At 51.4% G+C, this 21,376-nt stretch overlaps 2 protein-coding genes across 3 annotated transcripts in view; one reads left to right on the top strand and one right to left on the bottom strand.

Moving 5' to 3' along the window:
- LOC105824804 (CMRF35-like molecule 1) overlaps positions 1-9,751 on the top strand; it is a 34,713-nt gene extending 24,962 nt beyond the window's left edge. Inside the window, exons 2-7 of one of the 2 annotated variants that reach the window (XM_012662391.1) lie at positions 1,380-1,721; positions 2,952-3,063; positions 5,933-6,045; positions 8,054-8,073; positions 8,402-8,542; positions 8,940-9,751. In XM_012662391.1, coding sequence (XP_012517845.1) covers positions 1,380-1,721; positions 2,952-3,063; positions 5,933-6,045; positions 8,054-8,073; positions 8,402-8,542; positions 8,940-9,095 — 884 coding nt within the window. In that variant the 3' untranslated portion in view covers positions 9,096-9,751. Of the gene's footprint in view, positions 1-1,379; positions 1,722-2,951; positions 3,064-5,932; positions 6,046-8,050; positions 8,074-8,401; positions 8,543-8,939 lie in introns of both variants that reach the window. The other variant, XM_012662390.1, reaches the window with a different exon arrangement.
- The window catches only part of RAB37 (RAB37, member RAS oncogene family), a 73,875-nt gene that overhangs the window by 49,700 nt on the left and 2,799 nt on the right, over positions 1-21,376 (bottom strand). The window lies entirely within an intron of this gene.

The following is a 21,376-nucleotide window of genomic DNA, read 5'->3' as shown; positions in this document are numbered from 1 at the left end:
CCACCCCGCCCGGCCCCTTTGCTCATTTTTTACTTGGGCGATTTGTTTTCTTGTGATTGAGTTATTTGAATTCCTTACATATTTTGGATATTAGCCCCTTATCAGATGTATGGTTTGAAAATATTTTTTCCCAATCTGTGAGTTGTGTCTTCACTGTGTTAATTGTTTCCTTTGCTGTGCGGAAGCTTTTTAGTTTGATGCAATCCCATTGGTCCACTTCTGCTTCCGTTGCCTGTGTTTTTGGGGTAATATCCGAGAAATCATTGCCCAGACGATGTCATGGGGTGTTTTCCTTATTTTTTCTTCTAATACTTTTATAGTTTCAGGTCTTACCTTTAAGTGTTTTATCCATTTTCAATTGATTTTTGTGTATGGGGTAAGATAAGGGTCCAATTTCATTCTTCCGCATGTGGTTGTCCATTTCCCCAACACTATTTATTGAAGGGACTGTCCTTGCCCCACTGGGTGTTCTTGTCACAGAGCCCATTTCTTGTATGAGGATGATGGGCTGGAGTGGAACAGGGTCCTTGGCACAGGTCCTTTGCTCTCGGATTGCCGTGGTCCCACTGTTTGTCAGCGTCTCCCCCGCACAGAGGCCTTGTGTCATTTGCCATTTGTTATCATGCTTGAAGTGCTGTTTTTCTTACAGTAAAGAAACATTTCCCTGTATCCTGAATCTTTCAAAGATGAGCAAATGAGAGAAAGAACGAGACATAAGATGGGCATAAAGATGGCATAAAGTTGGGCAAATAGATCAATGGAACAGAATGGAAAATCCATAAATAATCACAAATTTGCTATTTGACAAGGGGCCGAAGCACTTCCATGAAGAAAATGGGATCTGTGTGATATGTATCCCAAAGCACATGGAGACCAGTTGGCATCACTGTTTTGGTGGACTGCAAAGGCTTCCCCCGGGGTGGCTCTCTACAGCAGAGCCACCGGAAAACATTAGAACCACCAGGAACAGTCGAGTCAAGGCAGCCGTCATTCTCCGATGGAAATGGGTCTTCTGGTATTTCCTTCCCACCAGACCAGTATGACACAAAGATGTTTGCAAAAGGACATCCCTTGAAAGACGCAGATTACATTGGCCATGAGCAGGAGGAGAGGGGTGAATTACAAGAAGCTATTATTGCTCAGTGTCAACATGGTTGTTTCTTTTGGGGTCTGTGGCTGTGCTGTGCAGTGACTTTCCTGGTGGCTTTGACCCAGCGGAACACTGAAGGGCAAAAGCTTTGTCACGTGGAAGGTGTATTTCTTCCTTGACTGTTATTTAACGCATGTGACACTGGGATTTGGGAGCTATTCCCAATGCAGGAGGCGTGGCCCTGCCCTTGGGGCGGGAGGTGACAGGTACATGGATTTGTGTTTTCCAGGCTACTCCACTGCTGGGAATCCACTCACTGGTCCGGGAGCAGCAAGAGGCCCGGAGCGGGGCTCACTGACCGTGCAGTGTCGCTATGACCCAGGGTGGGAAACCCACAGGAAGTGGTGGTGTCGAGGGGCTCGTTGGAGCCGCTGTAAGATGCTTGTTGAGACCACTGGATCAGAGCAGGAGGTGAGAAAGGGCCATGTGTCCATCAGGGACAATCAGAAAAACCACACGTTCACCGTGACCATGGAGGGGCTCAGGAGAGACGATGCTGACACTTACTGGTGTGGGATCAAGAGAACTGGAGCTGACCATGGGGTCCAAGTTGAGGTGACCGTTGACCCAGGTAAGAGGGTGTGGAGTCTCTCAGGACTGCTCTGTCCTGGTCCTTGAATTCACACTCGAGTGAGGTAACTGTCACTGAGTGTCACCTGTCGCAGAGGATGGAGTCCTGAGGTCTCGTAGAGCCTGACTGACCACTTGGCATCGGGAGGGCGGGGCTTCTCTCATGTGTCCTGTGGCTCCCACGGAGTGCTCCAGGATGGATCAAGGCCTTTCCAGGCACATTTAGTTTTTTCTCTGAATAGCTCAGTGTCTATGTCTATTGCTCACAGGAGACAAGGTGATGGTCCCAGTTTCAGCCCATGGGCCAAAGACACCCCCTTCCATGGTACCCAGAGACCCCAACCTGCCAATGCCTTCCTGGGACCTCTGGTGCCCAGGTGTGTCCTGCTCTCGGTGGAGTTCCGGCTGGGGCTTCACAGCCGCTGTTCCCACCCCCATCCCACACCCACCCTGGGGGAAGAGAGGCCCAGCGTCGCCAGGGTGCTGGGGTGTAATTCCTGAGGCCCAGAAAGGCCTTCACAGTCAAACAGCTGCATTCCTGGGGCTGAGTCCCACCAAGCTCCATTTATGCATTTGGGCTTGAGGAGTTTGTCTTCCCAAGTCCTTCTAGAATGCAGACACTCCTGGGAGGCTCAGCTCCGAGGCCCCAGTGGCCTGGTTTGCACGAGTTTATGTGTTGGGCTGGGCTTCTGCTCCCCTCAGATGGCCGGCACCAGCTCGATGGCCCTTGTGGCACGGGGGTGGCACCGCAGTTCTCGGGGCCCCACACGGCACCCGGGACCTCTGGGGCATGTTCTTGTTTGCAAAATGCAGAACATATATTGTCTCACTGAATCCTTGCAACACCCCTGGGAAGTGGTATCCCCATCACTGAAGCTTCGCAACTTGCCCAGAGTCAAGGTTCTTCCTGAATATTATGATTTTGTTCAGGGCAGATGTCCCAATCTAGGGTATATGTCAGCTGCTGCGCAAGTTCCCAGTCTGCTCTTGTCTTTGCTGGGTCGGTGAGGTGGGGGGAGGATTGGCTGAGGCATTGGCATGAGCAGCGGGATTGTTTCAAGTTCAGCTGACTCCAGCTGCCCTGGTCCTGAGGCTCCTTCCAGGCCCCTCTATCCTCCCTCTGCCTGTGCCGCGCCCCACCTGACTCTGAGGCCCGCCAGGCTCAGAGCCGTGAGCAGGGCTGCGGGGGGGCCCGGGGGCAGGGTGGTGTGTAATCTGGTCTGTATGCCAGCACCAGCTACAGTGTCGACCGCCGCCCCCACCACCAACATGTTTACAGCACTGGCCACCCTGGAAAAGACTGACTGCTCCCCGACGCTGACCAGCTATCACTTTGATAACGGGTAAGCCAGTTCCGACGCTGCTATTCCCTGTGGCCCACTTGGCCCAAACTCCTCCAAAGGGGGAACCTTTGGAGTCTGGGCCCCAGCCAGAGCTTGCCCTGGATCCGCAGGCTCCTCGGTGAGCATGAAGATGCTGGGGGACCTTCCCACTTGCTCTCAGCCCCCACAGATCCTTCGACCTGAAGTTCAGTGCAGTTTGTAGGTTTGTGGGTTCATTCATTCATTCACTGCACTTTTACTGAGTTAACCTCTACATGGCTGAGCTCTGGGGACAAAGACGTGGACTTTGTCCTGTGGAACTCAGAGCTTAGTGTGGGAGACAGACGAGTGGCTGGCAGTGAGGACAGTGTGGCTAGTGTGAGTGTGGGCACAGGATCGTGGGGCTGCAGGATGGTTCTTGGCCCAACTTCTGGGAGGACAGGGGGGCTTGGGGAAGTCCTGTTCCCCCAAATGCTCCTCTAATTACTGCTGTGGCAGGAAAACAGTGATACTGATAGTCCCCACGTCTCCGCAGCACCTGGCAGCTCACAAAGGGCTTTCCCGTCCATTATTCTGTTTTCTTCGATGCTGGCTAGGACCACTACCACGTTTGCAGGAATGGGCAGATACGAATGTTCCCATTTTACAGAAGAAGAAACTGAGCCTCAGTCCCTTCCTCGGTGAGGGGTGGCTCTGGAGCTTGGATGGAAGTCTCTGGACTCCACACCCAGAGCTCCGTTCGTGCCTCTTAGTGCCCTGCCCAGCCATCTGCAGACAAAGAGGCTTTCTCGAAGCAGAAAAGTCCTCTTTCGTTTTCTCCTTTCACTCTGGTTGGCCCTCTTGACTTTATTTCTAGGTCTGCCAAGGTCTCCTGTTGCTGGCACCTTGCCACAGAATCCCTGTGGGTGGTCCCCAAACTTTCTACCACGGGGGACCCCTTCTACTCCCACTCTGCCATTTGCTCTCTGTTCTGAAAGTTTTTTTCTACCAAACTGGCTTTTATAAGTAATAGCTAAAGCATTTACTTATTTTATTAATCAAAGCCATACGCAAGTACCGATCAGGGCCTTTGGTTAGCATGAGACGGATAATCCACTCATTTATTCAACAAGTAACAATTGAGCACCTACTCATGCCCAGCATTGTTCCAGGGTGTACAGAGGGGTATGGGAATGAACAAAAGAATAGAGGTGCCTGCCTTGGGGTGCTTATAATCTAGAGACAATTAATGTAACCAACTAGAGTTGATATAATTCATTGGTTGATGACTTCATTCCTCAAATTTCTATGACTCTGGTGATGAATTAGATAGTCCTTGCATTGTCTGTTTGGGCTGCCCTGACAAAGTACCACAGGTTGGGTGGTTTAAACGACAGAAATTTATTTTCTCACAATTCTGGAGGCTGGAAGCCCAAGATCACGATGTCAGCAGGACTGGTTTCTCTGGATGCTTCTCTCCTTGGCTTGTAGAACGGCTGCCTTCTCTCTGTGTCCTCACGTGGTCGTCATCCCTGTGTGTGTGTCTCTGTCCTAATCTCCTCTTCTAATGACAGCAGTCTCACTAGACTAGGGCTCACCCTAGTGACCTCACTTAACCTTCATTACCCCTGTAAAGACCCCATCTCCAAATACGATCACGTTCTGAGGTATTGGGGGTTGGAACTTCAACATACGGGTTTTGAGGGGACACCGTCCAGCACATCACAGTTTTCATGCCCAAGGAGATTCCAGATCAGAGGGAGGCGCTCGAGCATTTAGGTGATTCCAGCAGTGACAGACACAGAGACGGAGCGAATCCAGGGAGGTCAGGACACCCCTACGTCAGACAGAGCCGGCCAGGGGATGCTTCCTGCAGGGGTGAGGCAGAGATTGCTGGGTGAAGTGGGGAGAAGGAGCATGCGGAGGAGATGGAGAGGAGACTTCCGGTGGGGGAGCAGCAGGTGCAAAGGCCTGGCATCCGAGGAATTGGAAGCTGGTCACTGAGATGGAGCCTGGAGTCCCAGCGAGGAGCGGCTGCTTTAGGGAAACGACAGGAAACGAGGCTACAAGGCCAGCAGGGTCTCAGATCTCAAGGGGCCTTGTACAAAGGGTCAAGGAGCTTGGATTTTATCCAGAGGAGTGCCTTGGCTGCAGTCTGAAGGGCGTGCTGGAGGCCAGGAGTTGAGTAAGGGGCCATCGCAATGGCCTGAGCAAGAGGGTAGCTTTGGGTAGCAGCAGTGGGGTGTCCTGTGGCTGCTGTCGCGAAATACCACACATTGAGGGGTTTAAAACAACAGAAATGGATTTTCTCACAGCTAAGTAGGCCAGACATCTGAAATCAAGGTGTCGGCAAGGTTGGTTCCTTCTTGGGGGTCTGTCCCATGCCACTCTCCTAGCTTTCGGTGGGTGCTGGCAGTTCTCGGCATTCCTTGGTTTGAGCAGCCTCATCCCTATCTGTGCCTCTGTGTGCCTTCTCCCTGTGTGCCTGTGTGTTCAAATCTCTCCCTTCTAAGGACACCAGTCCCTGGATTAGGGCCCACCCTAACCCAGTGTGACCTCATCTTAACTTGGTTACATCCGCAAATAGGTCACATTCACAGGTTCTGAGAGGACATGGATTTGAGGGGAGGATGCTGTCAGTCCAGTAGAGAAGGCAAGTGTGGGAGCAGGGAGACATTTTAGGAGCCGTTGCCATGCAATCTTTGTTAGGCTTCTAGACACATTGAAACCACCTTTCTTTTTCAAAAACCATCTTTGAGACTCCCCAGAAGTGAAGGTTCCCGGGCTGCAAACCACAGACCTTCAGGTCATAAGGTGTGTGGCCCCCCGACCCTGCTATGCGGTGGGTGGGATCAGGCTTAGAGGCAGGAGGCGAGCCTGGGGTGCATGGGCCTTCTCCTGTTGTCCCTAGGCATGGCGTCATGAGGCTCAGCGTCCTCCTTCCCCTCGTCTTTGCCATATTGCTGCTTCTCTCGGTGGCAGTCTCGCTCCTGGCTTGGAGGATGGTGAAACGCCAGAAGAAAGGTGAGGAGACCTGGCTGAGGCTGGGCTGTGGCTGGGCTGGGTGGAGGGGTGTGGGGCCGCTGGCCAGTGTTGTCACCCAAGCTGTGTGGTCCAAGGGATTACCCACACAGTCTGGAAGGGGCATTGTCCCAAAGGCCACTGACAGCTGGCAGTCCAAGGGACCAGGGGGCCTGGAGCTTGCAGGTGAGCCCCAGGAGGTTTTGGCATTAGCTGCCTGCCTTGTATATCTTCCCTGTCCTTCTTTTCTCTCTGACTCATGTCCCCCTCTTGCTTCCTGGTTTGGCTCTTGGTGGCAGAGAAAGACATTGCCTTAGGTGGGCAGCCCAGTATAGGGTGCCTAGATTAGATACCCAAGTCAAGTCGAGTCTGTGTGGTTGCCAAGGAGGTACTAAGCTGACACGAGGGAAGGGAGACACACACACACACACACACACACACACACACACACACACGGCTGAACAGATGCACACATGGTACATGCATACACACAGTGCAGGTCCATGTGTGCACACACAACAGTCCTCCGCGTCTGATCAGAAATGTTGGAGCGGCTGGGCCTAGTGGCTCACGCCTGTAATACCAGCACTCTGGGAGGCTGAGGCGGGTGGATCATTTGAGCTCAGGAGTTCGAGATCAGCCTGAGCAAGAGCGAGACCCCGTCTCTACTAAAAATAGAAAGAAATTAATCGGACAACTAAAAATATATAGAAAAAATTAGCCGGGCATGGTGGCACATGCCTGTCGTCCCAGCTACTCAGGAGGCTGAGGCAGGAGGATGGCTTGAGCCTAGGAGTTTGAGGTTGCTGTGAGCTAGGCTGACGCCACAGCACTCTAGCCCAGGCAACAGAGTGAGACTCTGTCTCAAAAAAAGAAAAAGAAAGGTTGGAGCAGCCCTCACTCCTGTTGCTCCCCTGCCCACCAGCTTCCCCCGGGCTGACCTTCCCCGGGCTGACCCACTTGCTGCGTGTGAACCTACTCTTCAGGGAACAGCCTCTTTGGTCGGGAGCCAGCACTCGCAGATCACGAGATCTTGCCTTAACCGAGCCCTTTTCCTGTCTGGCTCCACTTCCACATTCTCAGTGATTGCACCCTTCTTAGAACCGCGGGGTCCCGAGCCCTCATCCGGCCTCTCTCCTGCACCTCTCCCTCCCACAGCCTGGGGAGGCTTTTCGCCTGGGACGATGCATTCTCCGTGGCCTAAGTCCTAAGGACTTTATGTGTTCCTTGGCATCTAGTCTTTTGAAGCTAAAATCCAGGGGAAACCCCCTTGTTTCTTTGTTGTCCCTAGAGCAGGGGGGAGGGGGTGGTGGCAGGGAAGGGCCAAGGGACAGAAAGAAGACAGGCCCAGCAGCCACCTGAAAACAGGTCCCCCAGCTCATGTGCTCTGCTCGGGGGATGGCCTGGAGCAATCCCGTCTCTGCAGACGAGTATTACCGACTGAGCACCCACTGCCGGCACAGCCTGGCACCGAGGATGCAAGGCAGGGACAGGCCCGGCCACCCCGAGTTCAGTGGGATGAAGGCGGTGACACAGACATAGAGCAGGTGCCCTGGGAGCCGGGGAGGAGGTTAGATGGCCTGGGTGGCGGAAGGTAGGGTGGCACTGAGTTGATCCCTGAAGATGAATCCGGTAGAGAAGTGGAGTCACAGGTAGAATTTCTGGCAGAAGTGACAGGCTGAACCCGGGCTTCTGCAGAAGGAAACTTAATACCAGGGGAGCTGCTGGCTGGCAGGGCCACCTGATTGGCCGCTCACACAGTTCCATGATTGGGGAACAGGGGGCTGAGGTGTCCCCCTTTTCAGGTGGAGAAATGGAGGCTCAGAGGGGTGACACAACCACTGTTACACAGTGTGTCATCTGAGGAGACAGAATTAGAACCAGGTCCCCATTTCTGAGCCTGGAGCCTAATTCACTCCTTTTCTTCTGTATTTCTCTTCCCCAGACCTGGGGCTCCTGTGCATCTCGAGGGTGGGCTTTCTAATTCTAGATCGTTTTTGTCTTCCAGCAGCTGGGGTACCTCCAGCGCAGGTAAGAGAGTCCCCGGGGTCGGACCAGAGAGACCACGCAGCTCCTCTCCCCTCTTCCTCATTTTCCCTCTCCCAGAAGCTCCAAAAGCATCAGATAAGCCATGTGCCAAGTATCCACATACTCAGGGGCCCCTGCAGGACCTGGGAGGATGAGGGGCTGGAAACAGCCAGGTGCAGCAGGGCTGGGGACATGGGAGCCTGAGAAGTGGGGCACAGAGGGACTGGGAGGAGGCACTCAGGGGGGCAGAGAGGCCCGTGAACCTCTGCGGAAGAAGAACCTGTGCCCAACACGGGTCTTGTGACTCCCCAGCCTGTGTTCCCTGTCCCAGGTGTCGCAGCCCCTGGAGGATGAACTCTTCTACGCAAACTTGACCCTGCAGCGGACGGGAACCTCCCCCAGCTCCTCCCGGAAAAAGGCCTCCATGAAGGCCTCGTCTTCTGCCCAGAAGGAAGTGGAATACGTCACCATGGTGTGTCTTTTGTGGGGGCTGCCGTGATGCTGGTGGGGGACAGGTCTGCCATTGTCCCCCTTGGAGTATGGGCTTTCTGCTGCTCATGTGGGCATAGCTGAGATGGCCTCAGGGACCGGTCAAGCGTGGTCCCCTGGCAGGGCAGCAGAGAGCAGAGGGAGGGGCTGAGTGACCGGGGATTCCGCAGGAAATGCGCTGCCCGGGTGCGGAGCTGAGGCTCTGCCCTGTCCTGGCTGAAGCCCAGCGTGCCTGGCAGAGTGGAGGGGACACTGAGGGTGTGGGAGTGGCCGTCAGAAGCTCTGAAGGGTCTGCCCCCGCCAGCCTCGTCCCAGGGCTGCTCTGCCCACGGCCACAGCTTCCTGCCGGCCTCTCTGACCTCGTGGCCATCTCCTTGCAGGCTCCCTTTCCGAGGGAGGAAGTTTCCTACACATCTCTGACTTTGGGCAACTTGGATCAGGAGCCGACCTACAGCAACACCAGCCAGCTCATCACCCACATCCCCGGCACGAGCCACGGGGACCCCACGGAGTACAGCACCCTCAGGAGGCCTTAGCCTGGGGCTGAGCCAGGCCCGTGAGCGGCGTCCTGCCTCGTCTACCTTCTGCCCCTGCCCCCTCGCCAGGACAACTGCTGGCTGCGGCCTCCGCCTGATCAGCCGGCCGTGTCCCCAGCTCTGGGGCCTAGTCTCAGGGGGCTTCTGGGAGTTAGGGGTCTTTCTGTATCCCCCCCTCTCCCTTAGAGCTGGGGAGGGGGCTGGGCATGTGCCCTGGGGCTGCCATGGGAATAACAACGATGATAATGATGATAATAGTAATTAACCTTTATTTATTGCTCCCAAAGATATCTGTGTCCTAATCCCCAGAACTTGTGAATGTCACCTTCTGTGGCACAGGGTACCGTGCAGATGTGTCTGAGTGAAGGAGTTTGAGAAGGGGAGATTGTTCTGGATGATCCATGTGGACCCTGAATATAATCACCAGGGTCCTCGGAGGAAGGAGGCGGGAAGGTCAGAAAAGGAGCAGGCGGGGGCGCTCGGAGCACTGGCTGGAGGGCTGAGGCCGGGACCAGGGGGTGCCGTGGCCTCCTGCAGCTGGCGCAGGCCGGAGCGGCTTCTCCCCGGGCCTCCAGAGGGAACCAGAAAGGGCACCTGACCTGAGCCCCGTGAAACCGATTTTGTACTTCTGGCCTCCAGAACCGCAGGACAATAAATGTGTGTCGTTTATAATAAGCCACTACATTTACGGTCATTTGTTACAGCAGCAACGGGAAACTCCCGCGATATGTGGCAAGTACTTTTCCCTAAATGCTTCACGTATAGTGACTAATTTAATCCTCACAACCCCACGAGGCACTTCTATTATTGTTCCCATGTTGCAGACAAGGAATAGAGAGGTTCAATGACGTGAACCCCGCTTTATGGCTGGTGAGCAGGTGAGTCGGAATTTGACCCAGGCATTTTGGCTCAGGGTCTGGAGTCCCTGCCCCAACCCTGTACTGTTTGCATAAGGATTCAGCATGTGCGTGTGTGTGTGCATGCATGCTCGTGTGCACACATGTGCGTGTACGCGCTCATGCAGCTGCTCGCACAGGGATTGTTAGCGAGTATTCACGGGCACTGGACTTACTATCTTCATTCTAGAGTCTTGGCAGCCTCCCCTCCAGCATATATCCTGAATTCCATGGTGTTTCATCGTCTCCGTGGTTACCGGCCCGGTCCCAGCAACCCGGCAACCACCTGATTCCTGCCTGGACTCCCCCTTTCGTTCTCTGTCCCTAGCTCCATTCTCCTCCCAGCAATGATCCTCCCAGAGGGATCATTTCAAAGCACAGACCTGCTCAGTCCCTGCTTATCACCTTCTGGTGGGTTCTTTCCCAGGGGATCCGTGGCCCCTGCGTGCCCCTTGGACCCCATCTCCCGCCGTGTTCCCTCTTACTTGCTCTGCTCTGCCCACCCCGGCCTTTCTTCCGACCTTCTAATAAGAGGAGGCCTGCTCCCTTCTCAGGGCATTGGCACTTGCTCTTCTTTCTGGAATGCTTTTCCGTGGATCTGTGAATAGTCAACTTTTTTTTATCATCACATCTCAGCTCAAATGTCACCTCTCAGAGACCTTCCCTGACCATCTAAGGGCAGCAACCCCTGCGACCTGTGACCCACCTCCAATTTCTCTGTCTTCTTCCCTTATTTTACTTCCTTCCTAGCATTTACTTATTTATTTATTGGTATCTGGGTTCATTGCTTCCCCTTCTCACAAAGCTGTAGCTGCCTGAAGGATGGGACTTTGTCTCATTCACTCCTGTGTCTCCCCATGCCTAGTTAGTGTCTGGCATGTGGTGAGTTCTTGAAAGTTTGTTGATTGACTCAGTGAATAAATAATGTGGTTGGTTCAGACTTGGGAACACAAGGAAAGCTCTCAGCAGCAGAAATAGTGGTGCTCATCGTTCTGGGAAGCAAGTTCTGGGCCAAGCGACTGAAGGAATTTCAGGATTCACTGCCCAGAAGCAAGAAGTGGAGAGACTTCTTTCTCCTCTCTTGAAAATTAGGAGGGGGAGGGGCCATCATGTCCTCTGGATGGAGGACAAAGGTCTGTCACTTCCCCGAAGTTGATTTGGAGGAGGCTGGGGATAAAGTGTCAGGGAAAGTCATCATGGCTTGAGAAGCAGTGCTGAGCCAGTGACCCAGTTAGTCCAGGGGCCGTGGATGTGTCTCGCAGGCCACTGTCAGTGTTTCCTGGGGTTTGTCTGACTTCTCACAGCTGTGGACACCCCACGTGGATCTGGCATTGGTGGGTGGATCCTCCTCCCATTGCACCAAAGATGATTCCTTAGAATCTCAAGAGCTTTTCCATCCTGGGGGGACTCACAGAGCCCAGGCAAGCTTGACTGTTCTTGAGCTAATCCTTTAAGCTGGTCAGGTCAGAGTGAGACTGTTTTTGACATAGGCTGTTTTAAGATTTACAGAGCAAGAAGTGCCTACAGAGAGATCTTAAAATGAAAAAGTTCAAAGAAGAGCAAAATTCGAGTGAGTCAAAGTATAAGAATATAAGTCGATGGAAGGCCTTGGCCCAGGGCATCTCTGCACCCTTTCAACTATTGGGCATAAAATGGCTTTATTTCTGAGTTTATTTACAACAGCCAGTACCAAATAGAATGTACAAGTACATGCTTATGTCGGATAGTAAGGAATTCATCTCTTCTGGAAATATACAATCGCTGATCCCAGTGAAGATTATTGCTGTGAAACTTCTGACATAAATCCATTAATAGAAACACAGAAAAGACTAGAATTTAGCTCATTTGGCTTGGGTGGAGGAATCTGGCTGCTTCCACCTTTATCTGGATGGTGGACACGGGCTGGAAGTGGAAGGTTGTGGCCTGGCTGAGTTGAGTGGTAAAACCAGCATAGAAAGGTGGATCCACCCTGATCACTTTTAAGTACCTTAATTAAGCTTTGAAAAAAAGAGTCTACGAGACAGATGTATTGCTGGGATATAATGTTATCCAAAATACCAGCCATCTGGATTTCGGCCATCTGTGGCTTTCTGAAAAGGGACTTTATGTCCTCGGAGATGGCGTTGACTCATCCCTGGCATTTGTGAAAGAGTCTTGTCAATTCCGTAGCTGGACAGAGCAGATTCTGACTGGTGGTCCTCCTGGAAAGAGTCTAGGCTCTTTCTGTGTTGGGTTTTGACTGCAGGAGTCAGCCTCTAATCTGGCCTGATTTATTCAAGCCTGAGCTGGAGTTTAGAGTGTGCTGGGGAAGTAGCTAGGGTGAGGGCAGGGAGGCAGACACATGCAAGAGGCTGGAAAGGAAATTGTTTCATAATGTTTACAGATTGGTATCTGGGTATTGTCTCAGCCGTATCCAGCTGCGCCATGATGACTTGGCTAAGGCAGGTTTTGGGTGGCCGGCCAGCACCTTTACTGCAAGGGAGCGTTCAGATACAGCTCCTCTGGTCTGAGTGAGGCTGGCATTTACTCCCTTGCTGTGTGGTTTCCAGGAAAGCACATTCTGTTGAAACAAAGTCCAATATATTTGAGCGCTCAGTTCTGATTGAGTGCCTAATTATTTATAGCCTGTCTAAAGTTGCTGGGGTTTCCCTCCTTTGGTTTTTGAATTATTAATATTTAAAGATTTCACTTGATAAAATTGTAGGGTTTGGCTAGTCTCCTTTTGAGAACTATGTGTAAGTCTTTGGCTTCCTGAAAACACAGCCTTTCTGAGAGTCAATTGAGGGAGAAAAAATAATACTGGTCTGGTAACTACCAATATACATGATTAAAATAAAAGTTGCCTTGAAGTGAGGCTAAAGGCTACCTTTGCTTGACACCTTGGAAAACAGAGTTCATAGCCGCTTAGCCTTGGAAGGAGCAGACTGCTGGGATGGCTTGATTTCATGTAGCAATGATTTTTTAGATTGTGAGGGACAGATACAGCGATCAACCTTTTATTTTACCAAGTAGGTACGGTCTTATTCAGTGTAATTGGATTTGGTAATTGGCCAGTTCATTGAAAAAATTGGTTAAACCAGGAAATCATAAAAGAGATAATACTGTACTCTTTCTTCAAATGTTTTCTTTTGACTTAAAACATCTAAATGTGTATTCGTTTGCTAGTATTTTCATGTAGAGACCCTAACTGCTGCCTTTCCTGCACAAACCACACGTATTGTCTCATCCTGGAGTTCTGGTTCCAGTTTCTTTAACGTGGAGCAAGCAGTTCTAGACGCTTGTGAAGCCATCTGATTGTAAAATCCATCTTCATTTGTATCTTTTCCTCCCAATATTTACAGTTCTCTTACCCATTCCCAATTTGACAGCATTTTTTTCGAACGACAGACTTTTATAGAGTCTTTCCAAAGCGTTCAATTTAGTTTTCGTAGAAACAATAGTTCTCTGTTTACACTCTGATTTCACAGGTCAATGTTCTTTCTGTTTATGCTCTTAATTTCTTAGTTTATGAATGAATTAATTCAATTACATCATTATAGTTAACATGTTTGACCAGTGCAGACAAATTTGGACCCAAACACAGCAGACCCTTGTTACCCAGGCACCTCAATGGGCGAGAGCAGAAGCGAGCGGGCCTTCCAGAGAGGAACCCGCCAGCCGTGCGTGTCTGCTGTGTCTCGGGCACGAAGTCAGTGTGCTTCACCAGGAGAACGAAGGTATTGGTTGATCTAGTAAGTTGGTTGAGTGAGGCATTGGCGAAGAAAGTTTCTACTAAGCCATCTGTCATCACTATAAACTTCATAAAAGAAAGGACATTGGAGCACCCCAAGTCTCGGAATAATAGACAATGTTTCCCGAGAAAGAACAGTTGGTAGCTTTATGCCGACATCTATTTATGTCGTGTGCGTGTAATTTCCTGCAAACTGATGGATACTCTGTCCAGGGCTAGTACTATCGCATGGACTAGGAGTTGGCAGCCATTGATCTGGTTCACACTAATTTCCGACACGAATCTTCTCTACGACCTCGCTGATGTAGCCTGGCTTCCCTGAGGGCCTCTAGTGTCCCTATTTGTCTGGATGCTGACTAAGGGTGTCACTCACGAGGGCCCCTCGGTCCTCCAGCGGTTATGAAAAGGGCTCCTCCAAACAGATTCCCCTCTGCCCTGGCATAAGTCCCTTCCCCAAAGTAGCTGCATCCTCACATGTGACCACGTCCTCACATGGCCCAGTGCTGAGAGTCTGCAGTCCTTGCATCAGGAAAGGGTGACCGGCTCATTTATTTTGCAAAGGTACCTCTGAGGAGGGGATCGGAATTAAGGGAGAGGAGAGACTGTCCCCAAAGATCAGAAATACAGAAGAGACATTCTGATCCCTTGTGTGCCAGAGCACTCTGGTCATTGGAAGGGGTTGCAATGTTCAGATGGTGCACTCATTTCAAAACCTCACACGGCCCTTTCAAAATTAATAAGCCACAAAAGCAGAAGGACTAAGCCCCAGAGACCTTGTGCTGTCTGGCAAGTGGCAAGTGAAAGTAGAACCAGTGGAGAGGTAGGTAGAGTATTTTATCTTACAATACAAGAAGACGTGAAAGCAGAGATGAGAGGACGCGTAGGTGAAGTGAAAGGCCCTACCCAGGAGCAGGGCTGGTGTCGGTACATCTTGGCCGGCTTTCTTGGGCTTCTTATCCTACAGGTGGGTTTGGGTGGAGGCAGGTCCCCAGGGGACACTGCTGTTTGGCTCCTCTGCTCCTGGGACTCAATTAATGGTGACTCATTGCATTTGGACCTGCTTCATCTGAGCAGTTCTGGAGGCAAAGTCTTGTATCTGCTCTGCGAGTGAATGTCTCCCGTTGGCTTTGGTTTCACTTTGGTGTTTGTCCTGGGCTGGGCTATGATTGTCACCAGGGCTTCACTAGAATTCTGGGAGGTCACTAACAGAAGGGGCCTGGGGGAGCCTCCAGTCCAAGCCTTCCTTTCCCTGAGGACCCGGGAATCTAGGGAGGGACCACAAGTGTGGTAGTGGGAAGAGCCAGGGCCTAGAGTCAGGGCCTGGTGCTGGCATTTGGTTTTGTCACTTGCCAAGTGGCTACACCTTGCCAATGAACACCACTGTGGACATGGTGCTAGCCCTGGGGGACAACTGTCCACCCCAGGCATGGTGTGAGGCAACAGAAGGCAGAGTTGCCCCTGAGAGTAGCTCAAAACACAGAGCCAGAGCCTCGCTTGTCATCTGCCTTCGGGTAGACCTGGGCTGTCTTGCCCTACTCCCCACTGGAAAGATCTAGTTGTCTCCAGCTGGTCCTGGTCCCAAAGAGAGGAAGAAGAGCTTCTCTTCACTCCTGCCTGAGCTTTACCTCCTGGGTCCTCATCTCCCGCACCCAAATTCACCTCTTTCCTGGATGGTCGACAGCTGGATCATCTATTTCCTTCAGGGGAAATTCTGCTTCCACCCACACAGCGAGATCTGGATCCACGGCCCCAATAAACCAATTGCTTTATAGAGTGATAGCAATTCATTTCCTAAGTCTGGTCATTAATAACCTAAGTCTGGTTATTCAGTCTTAAATGATGCCATGTGCGAGGCAAAGATAGCCCAGTTCAGGTGGGACAATGACAAGTTCAGTTCATTTCTTTTTCAGTCAGTTCTCATTAATGATTTACAAATGTTGGGACCCAGCCCCACCCAGGATTACCACGGGCCAGCTGTCGTGTTGCATGACTAGCCTCCAGCTGACACCGCCCCGTTTTCCTTGGAAACTACTCTCTTTCCTTTTGGTCCAGAGGGCTTGGGTGGGACTGACTCCACCTTCCAGGTGAGCCTGCGACCCATGCTTAAGCCATTCGTCATATTCCCTCCGGCCACAGTGATTGGTTCAGGGAGGGGCACGTGACCGTTTCAGTCTCCAGTGAGCGTTGGATCCAGGACTTCAGTTGAAATTGGGTGCTGTGAACCTGCGACCCTAGAGCTGCTGGCAGTTACGGGACCCCACGAGGAGCAGCCGAGCCAGAGGGAAGGATGCTGAGACACAGAGTGGGACTGATATCATTGAGAGTCCCGGTCTGGCTGAGCTCGATGCCTGCGGGCGGCACCCCAGGCTTCTCAGGCGCAGGAGCCAGTGAATCCTCTTTTTGGCTTAAGTCTGTTTGAGCCGGGTTTTGTCCCTGGCAATCAAAAGGGCCCTGACCGCAGAGTTCCCCTGTTGTAGTCACTAGTAATGCCTGTGCTGCTACACTCCGTGCTGTGGAAATCAACCGAGACAATTTACGCGCAAGAGTCCTGCAGATTCCAAATGGAATGACCAAGGACGTACTGTTGGCTGATGGCAGAGCCAGGGCTAAAGCCTGTTTTTTTTTTTTTTTTGACACCCAAAGCCCAGTTCTCTTTTTTTGCTAATGAGCTGCCTCCTGCTGTAACCAGTGAGCAGGGCAGGGGCGGCCAGGACAGGGGTGGTCAGGGGCTATGCTATGTTGCCTCCTCACGTGTGTGTGTCTGGAGGAGATCTGGCTTCAGGGCGTGGAGGAGGGAAGGCCTGGAGGGCACGACTGTGGAGCTCACCTGGCCAGCAGCCCCTGTGTCTTTCTCAGGCCTCTCTTCCTGCGTCCCTCTGTCATCCCAAGGGGTCAGAGCCCTGGTGTTTTTGAGTTTGGTCGGACGTTTTTCAGCTCAGATCTTCAGAGACGTTCAGAGAGAGAGGGGGGCATGTGGAGAGGGGTGGAGGAGGGATATAAGGAAATGGTCCCAATCACCTTTTTTCTCTTGCATGGTTCTTGCCTCTGAAACCCAAATCCCTACGGCCCTGACATAGGCGCTGAGTGAAGCGGAGGCAGAAACACGAGCTGACAACTCTGGGATGACTGATGCAGGTTGCTGGAGAGGAAGCATCCCCTCCTCTCCCCTCCCCATAACCAGGTCAAGGCCAGGCCATTCTCAAGCTCAAAGGCAAGTGGCTCCTAAAGGACTGCAGGAAGTGTAGACCTGGAGAGAATATTCTGAATGCCTGCCCCACCCAAGTCGCAGCTAAACACAGTTGAGGGAAGCAATGGTCAGGGTCGGGGAAGACCCAGGGGTAGAAGGGCTGCAGGAAGGGGTTGTAGATTAACGCTGTCCTCGCGGTGCAGCCAGCCACCAAGCCGTATCAGCCTGATAGCATTAAAGACTTGAATGCCAAGTCTCGTTGTTTCCTGGATTTCATGCTTAGCAAACAGTCTCCTGATTGTAATGTGGCTTGGCATCTAGGGCAACGCAGGAGCCTTGTGAGTCTGATTAACACCAGCCTGCCTGGAGAGACGGAGCTACTCTTGGGCGAGTGAGCAAAACTGACCCTACACAGTGGAAGGTCACGCATCGGACTGCTGTCCATATCCTAAAGCAGTGACAGTCTGTGACCCCTTCCTCCTCTCCTGACTATCCCTCTGCATCTCCATCTTCCTTGGATTTGACTGTAGGCAAGTTCCTTAATGTCTCTGTGCCTCAGTTTACTCATCTGTAAAATGAGATTAAAATAGGGTTGTTGTAGGATTGAGTTAATAGATGTAAAGTGCTTGGAGAGCACATGGCACGTAAGTGCTATATAATGGTCTCTTGTAATTATTCAGGTTTCCACAATGCCGGCTGTGACCTTGAGCAAGTAATTTCATTTTTTCCATCTGGCCTCTGTTTCCCTCCCTATAATGTAAAATTAGTGATAACGTCTACTGGGAAAAGCGTGTGGTATGTGTAAAGTATCATAGCATATATTAAAGTTTCTTTGTAAACTGTAAAATGCTGCATGAGTGAACCATGTGTTTGTTTTGATCATTTATTATAAACAATTATTGGTCTTACTGGGTCCCTCTAGATTATGATACAGAGATGATTTTAATACTTCTCAGTTTATGATCTAATGAAATCTGAGACGGGACCCAGGGAAGGAAGAAGAACCTGGGTAAAGACGAAGGTTTGGGACTGTCCCCCACAGAGGGGAGGGGTTCCCGAGGGGATGGAGGGGGCTCTGCCTCATGTGGACTTTGTACCAGCAGCTTTTTTTTTTTTTGAAACGGGGTCTCACTCTGTTGCCTAGGCTGGAGTGCAGTGGTGTGATCATAGCTCACTGCAGCCTCCAACTCCTGGGCTCAAGGGATCCTCCTGCCTCGGCCCCCACCAGTAGCTGGTAGTACTGGTATGTGTCATCATGCCTGGCTAATTTTTCCATTTTTTGTAGAGACGGGGCCTTGCTATGTTGCTCAAGCTGGTCTCAAACACCTGGCCTCAAGCTATCCTCCCACCTTGGCCTCTAAGTGTTAGGATTACAGGCGTGAGCCACTGCACAGCTTTTTTCCTTTCTGAAGGTTATATAGCTTCTCAACGGGAGCTTGGGGAAGGTGCTACCAGTGCCTGACTGTCCCCTAGGGGTATTGCTGTGATAAATAGCAGAGCTGATTTTTAATAAACAGAGTTGCTGGGGTGTGGTGTGGATGCAAAATTCAAACAGGGAGGGAGGAAGAAGAGGAGGAGAAATGTTTGCTTTGCTTTTAAAAGGCCCATAACAAAAGATAAGGGACATAGAGAACAAAAATAGATTATCACTGACCCTGCCTATAGCTTATCAGAGGAGGGGCGTGTGTGCACGTGTGTGCGCCTGTGTGCAATTGCACGTGTGTGTGCATGTGTGCATGTGTGTGTGCATGTGCATGGGTGTGCACACGTGTGTAGTGATTGGGGCAGAGGACTAGCAAGCAAGAGGAAATTTGAGCTTAAACACAGCTTGGTTCAAGATACCCAAAAGCTCACCAGTGGCATTTGCGGAAGCACAAATTTTAAATAACACCCTCATGTTGATGGGTAAAACTGTCCATTAATAAGCAGAAATGCAAATAAGAAGGGAGGGAGCAGATTTTAGCATCAAGGTCAGAAAAACAGGAGCCATTTGCTAGGGAAATTCTGGAGCCCTGCTTATCCCAACAGTTATATTCTTTGCACTGCACCGCTTAGGGCCTTGCAGCCTTCAGGAGCAGCACGAGGTCTGGTGCGGCCAGTTAGGGGTTAAGACTTCTGGGTCGTTTGCCTGGAGCTCTCTCCCTTGGCCTCAGAAAACCCCCTCTGGTTGGCGATGGGAGGAGGGTCCTGGGCTGCTCTCGCTGGGGAACTGCACCGCCTGAGCAAGTTAGGAGAGGCGCTGCGACCTCCATGCTCAGTGGCCGTCTCTAGGGACTGCTTCTCTGCCTGAGAAGGGGAGGAAGGAAGCCAGGAGTGTGCGGGATAATTTTAGAGCCACTTAGAGCGTCCACTTCAACAATCCCCCAGCCTGGGGCTCACCTCTGGCTGTTCCTTTCCAGCAAAGCTGGGTTTCCTGCCCTGAAAAGGAAGAAGCCCCTCCCCAGAGCAGCTTACGAGAGAAAACATTACCGCACCAACTAGCGAGGCTCAGACATTTTCTCACAAAAGACCCAGGGACTCCAAATTAAAGGGAGGATGCTTAGGAGAGGAAAGCCTGAAGAGTTTGCAAAGTGACTTTGAGACGTTGAACTGAGTCACTGTCATTTCCTGCTGAAGTTACCCTAGAGAACCAGCCAGTGCCACTCTCGCGCCAGCTGCCTGCTCTGGGCAGGACCAGCCAATAGCCGCAGGAGTCCTAGGTGGCCCTGTCTCAGTGAGGCAGCGCACACTTTGTTATTTCCCCATCAGCCTTCAGGACAGGCAAGAGAGGAAAACAAGCAAATGAAACATGACACGGAGCAGCTAGCTTTCCTCGGCTCCCTCGTTTGTTCCTGAGCCGAGGACGGAAAGAAAATCTCTTCACCTGCAAGACACGGGTTTTCCTGTGGATTTGGATTCTTCGACCACAGATTTGTGTACACTAGCCTTGTTTAATTGGGGGGAAAAAGCCCTTGTGGGATAAAGAATGGGAGGAAAGCAGGGTAGGTGTGGTCTTTTGACGGTTTATTTGTCTTTCTCTGGTGAAATTTTCTGGCAGGGAAGGACAAAGCTGCTGTACCCAGGCCTTCCGCCAGGGTCAGCGGTGACAGCCCCGTGGCAGAGGGAGGCTGGCTGGGTGTGGAACTCTGTCTCTCTTGGATGTTAACTTTAATCAGAGCCCGTAAGTGAGAACCCGTAATTTCAAATTGAGGTCAGAGGTGACCCCTTCTTCCTGGGTCATTTGTCTGCATCTTTCTGTACCTTTCTTAGGGCACTTCTGAGACTTACAATATACAGCAATTTATGTGCATGCCTGATAGGCTGCAGGCTTACAGGAGGCAGGAGCCATTTTTTTGGTGTGTTCTCTATGATGCCTGGCGTTGTCCTTGTACTTTGGAAATGCCCAATATATGTTTGCTGAATGAATAGATGGGGCCTGTGGACTATGCAGAGATGTGAAAACCACAAGGTGAGCAGCGGGAGGTGGAGGTTCAGGGTGAGTGCGAGAGAGCTGGGAGTGTGGCAGACGTTACCTGCCTTTGCCCTTCACCTAGAAGAGGTGTCAGAGCAGAGTCAGAGGGAATGGAAACACTTTGAGGACACGGACTTTTTGTCCTAATCTCCCGGACAATCCCTTATTATGCAACGAGGACCAAGCCCTGGATGAATGGCTGTCTGCCCCCAATCTTTCTGAGAGGCTGCAGAGGAGACTGACTTTGGCTTAGTTATTACTTGTCCCTCTTGAAACAAGACTGGTGTGTGGGTGTTGATCAGAGCACTGGCGATGGGGAATTAGGAAGTAAGCGCTTGAACTGAAGTACTTTTGTCCTGATCCACCAGGATCTGGGGCAAAAGCTTGCCCCTCTCTGTGAAAATGAAATGAAAATCTTTTTATTTTCTTAGAGCTCAAGGTCAGGCCCTGGCACAGCAGGGACCCAATCTGTGGGCTTTTCCTGAGCCCCTAACTCATATCATGGCCCTGGGTGGCTCTCGAGATGGCACTGGTAGCAAGAGAGGACTGAGAGTTCTCTGAGGAAAAGAGCAGTAAGGTTGTTGACATGTTTTAAATTATTTAGTTTCATCAAATATTCAGATTTATGGGAATAGCAACTCTATTTAAAAACTCCTAGTATGTGATGGACGAACTCAACGTTTCCAAGCAGTTCCCAGCTTCCAGCCCACAGTGCAGGAATCTTCTAAGAGTTACTCGAGCTTGTCTGGGTCAGCCTCCAGCTCTTGGGACTAGCTGGAGTGCAAGTGCCATCCAATGCCAAGGGTGATATTTGGCATACGTTTTTCACATAAATGAATTCTAATGAGAAGGTTCATCGTGTCCCATACCTCCCCTCCCAGAGAAAGGAGATATTCACCTTGGGAAATCAGGACTGGGTGTTTACACAGAAGTCATGCTTTTTGTACATGCAGGTTGAGTGAGCATATTTCCACGGGCTTGTGCCTGTGAAGTGTGTGTGTGTGTGTGTGTGTGTGT

The sequence above is a fragment of the Propithecus coquereli genome, unplaced genomic scaffold (assembly GCF_000956105.1).
Source record: "Propithecus coquereli isolate 6110/MARCELLA unplaced genomic scaffold, Pcoq_1.0 Scaffold76, whole genome shotgun sequence".
Taxonomy (NCBI): Eukaryota; Metazoa; Chordata; class Mammalia; order Primates; family Indriidae; genus Propithecus; species Propithecus coquereli.
The sequence above is the reverse complement of the archived record's forward strand: the minus strand, read 5'-3'. Positions and strand labels throughout refer to the sequence as shown.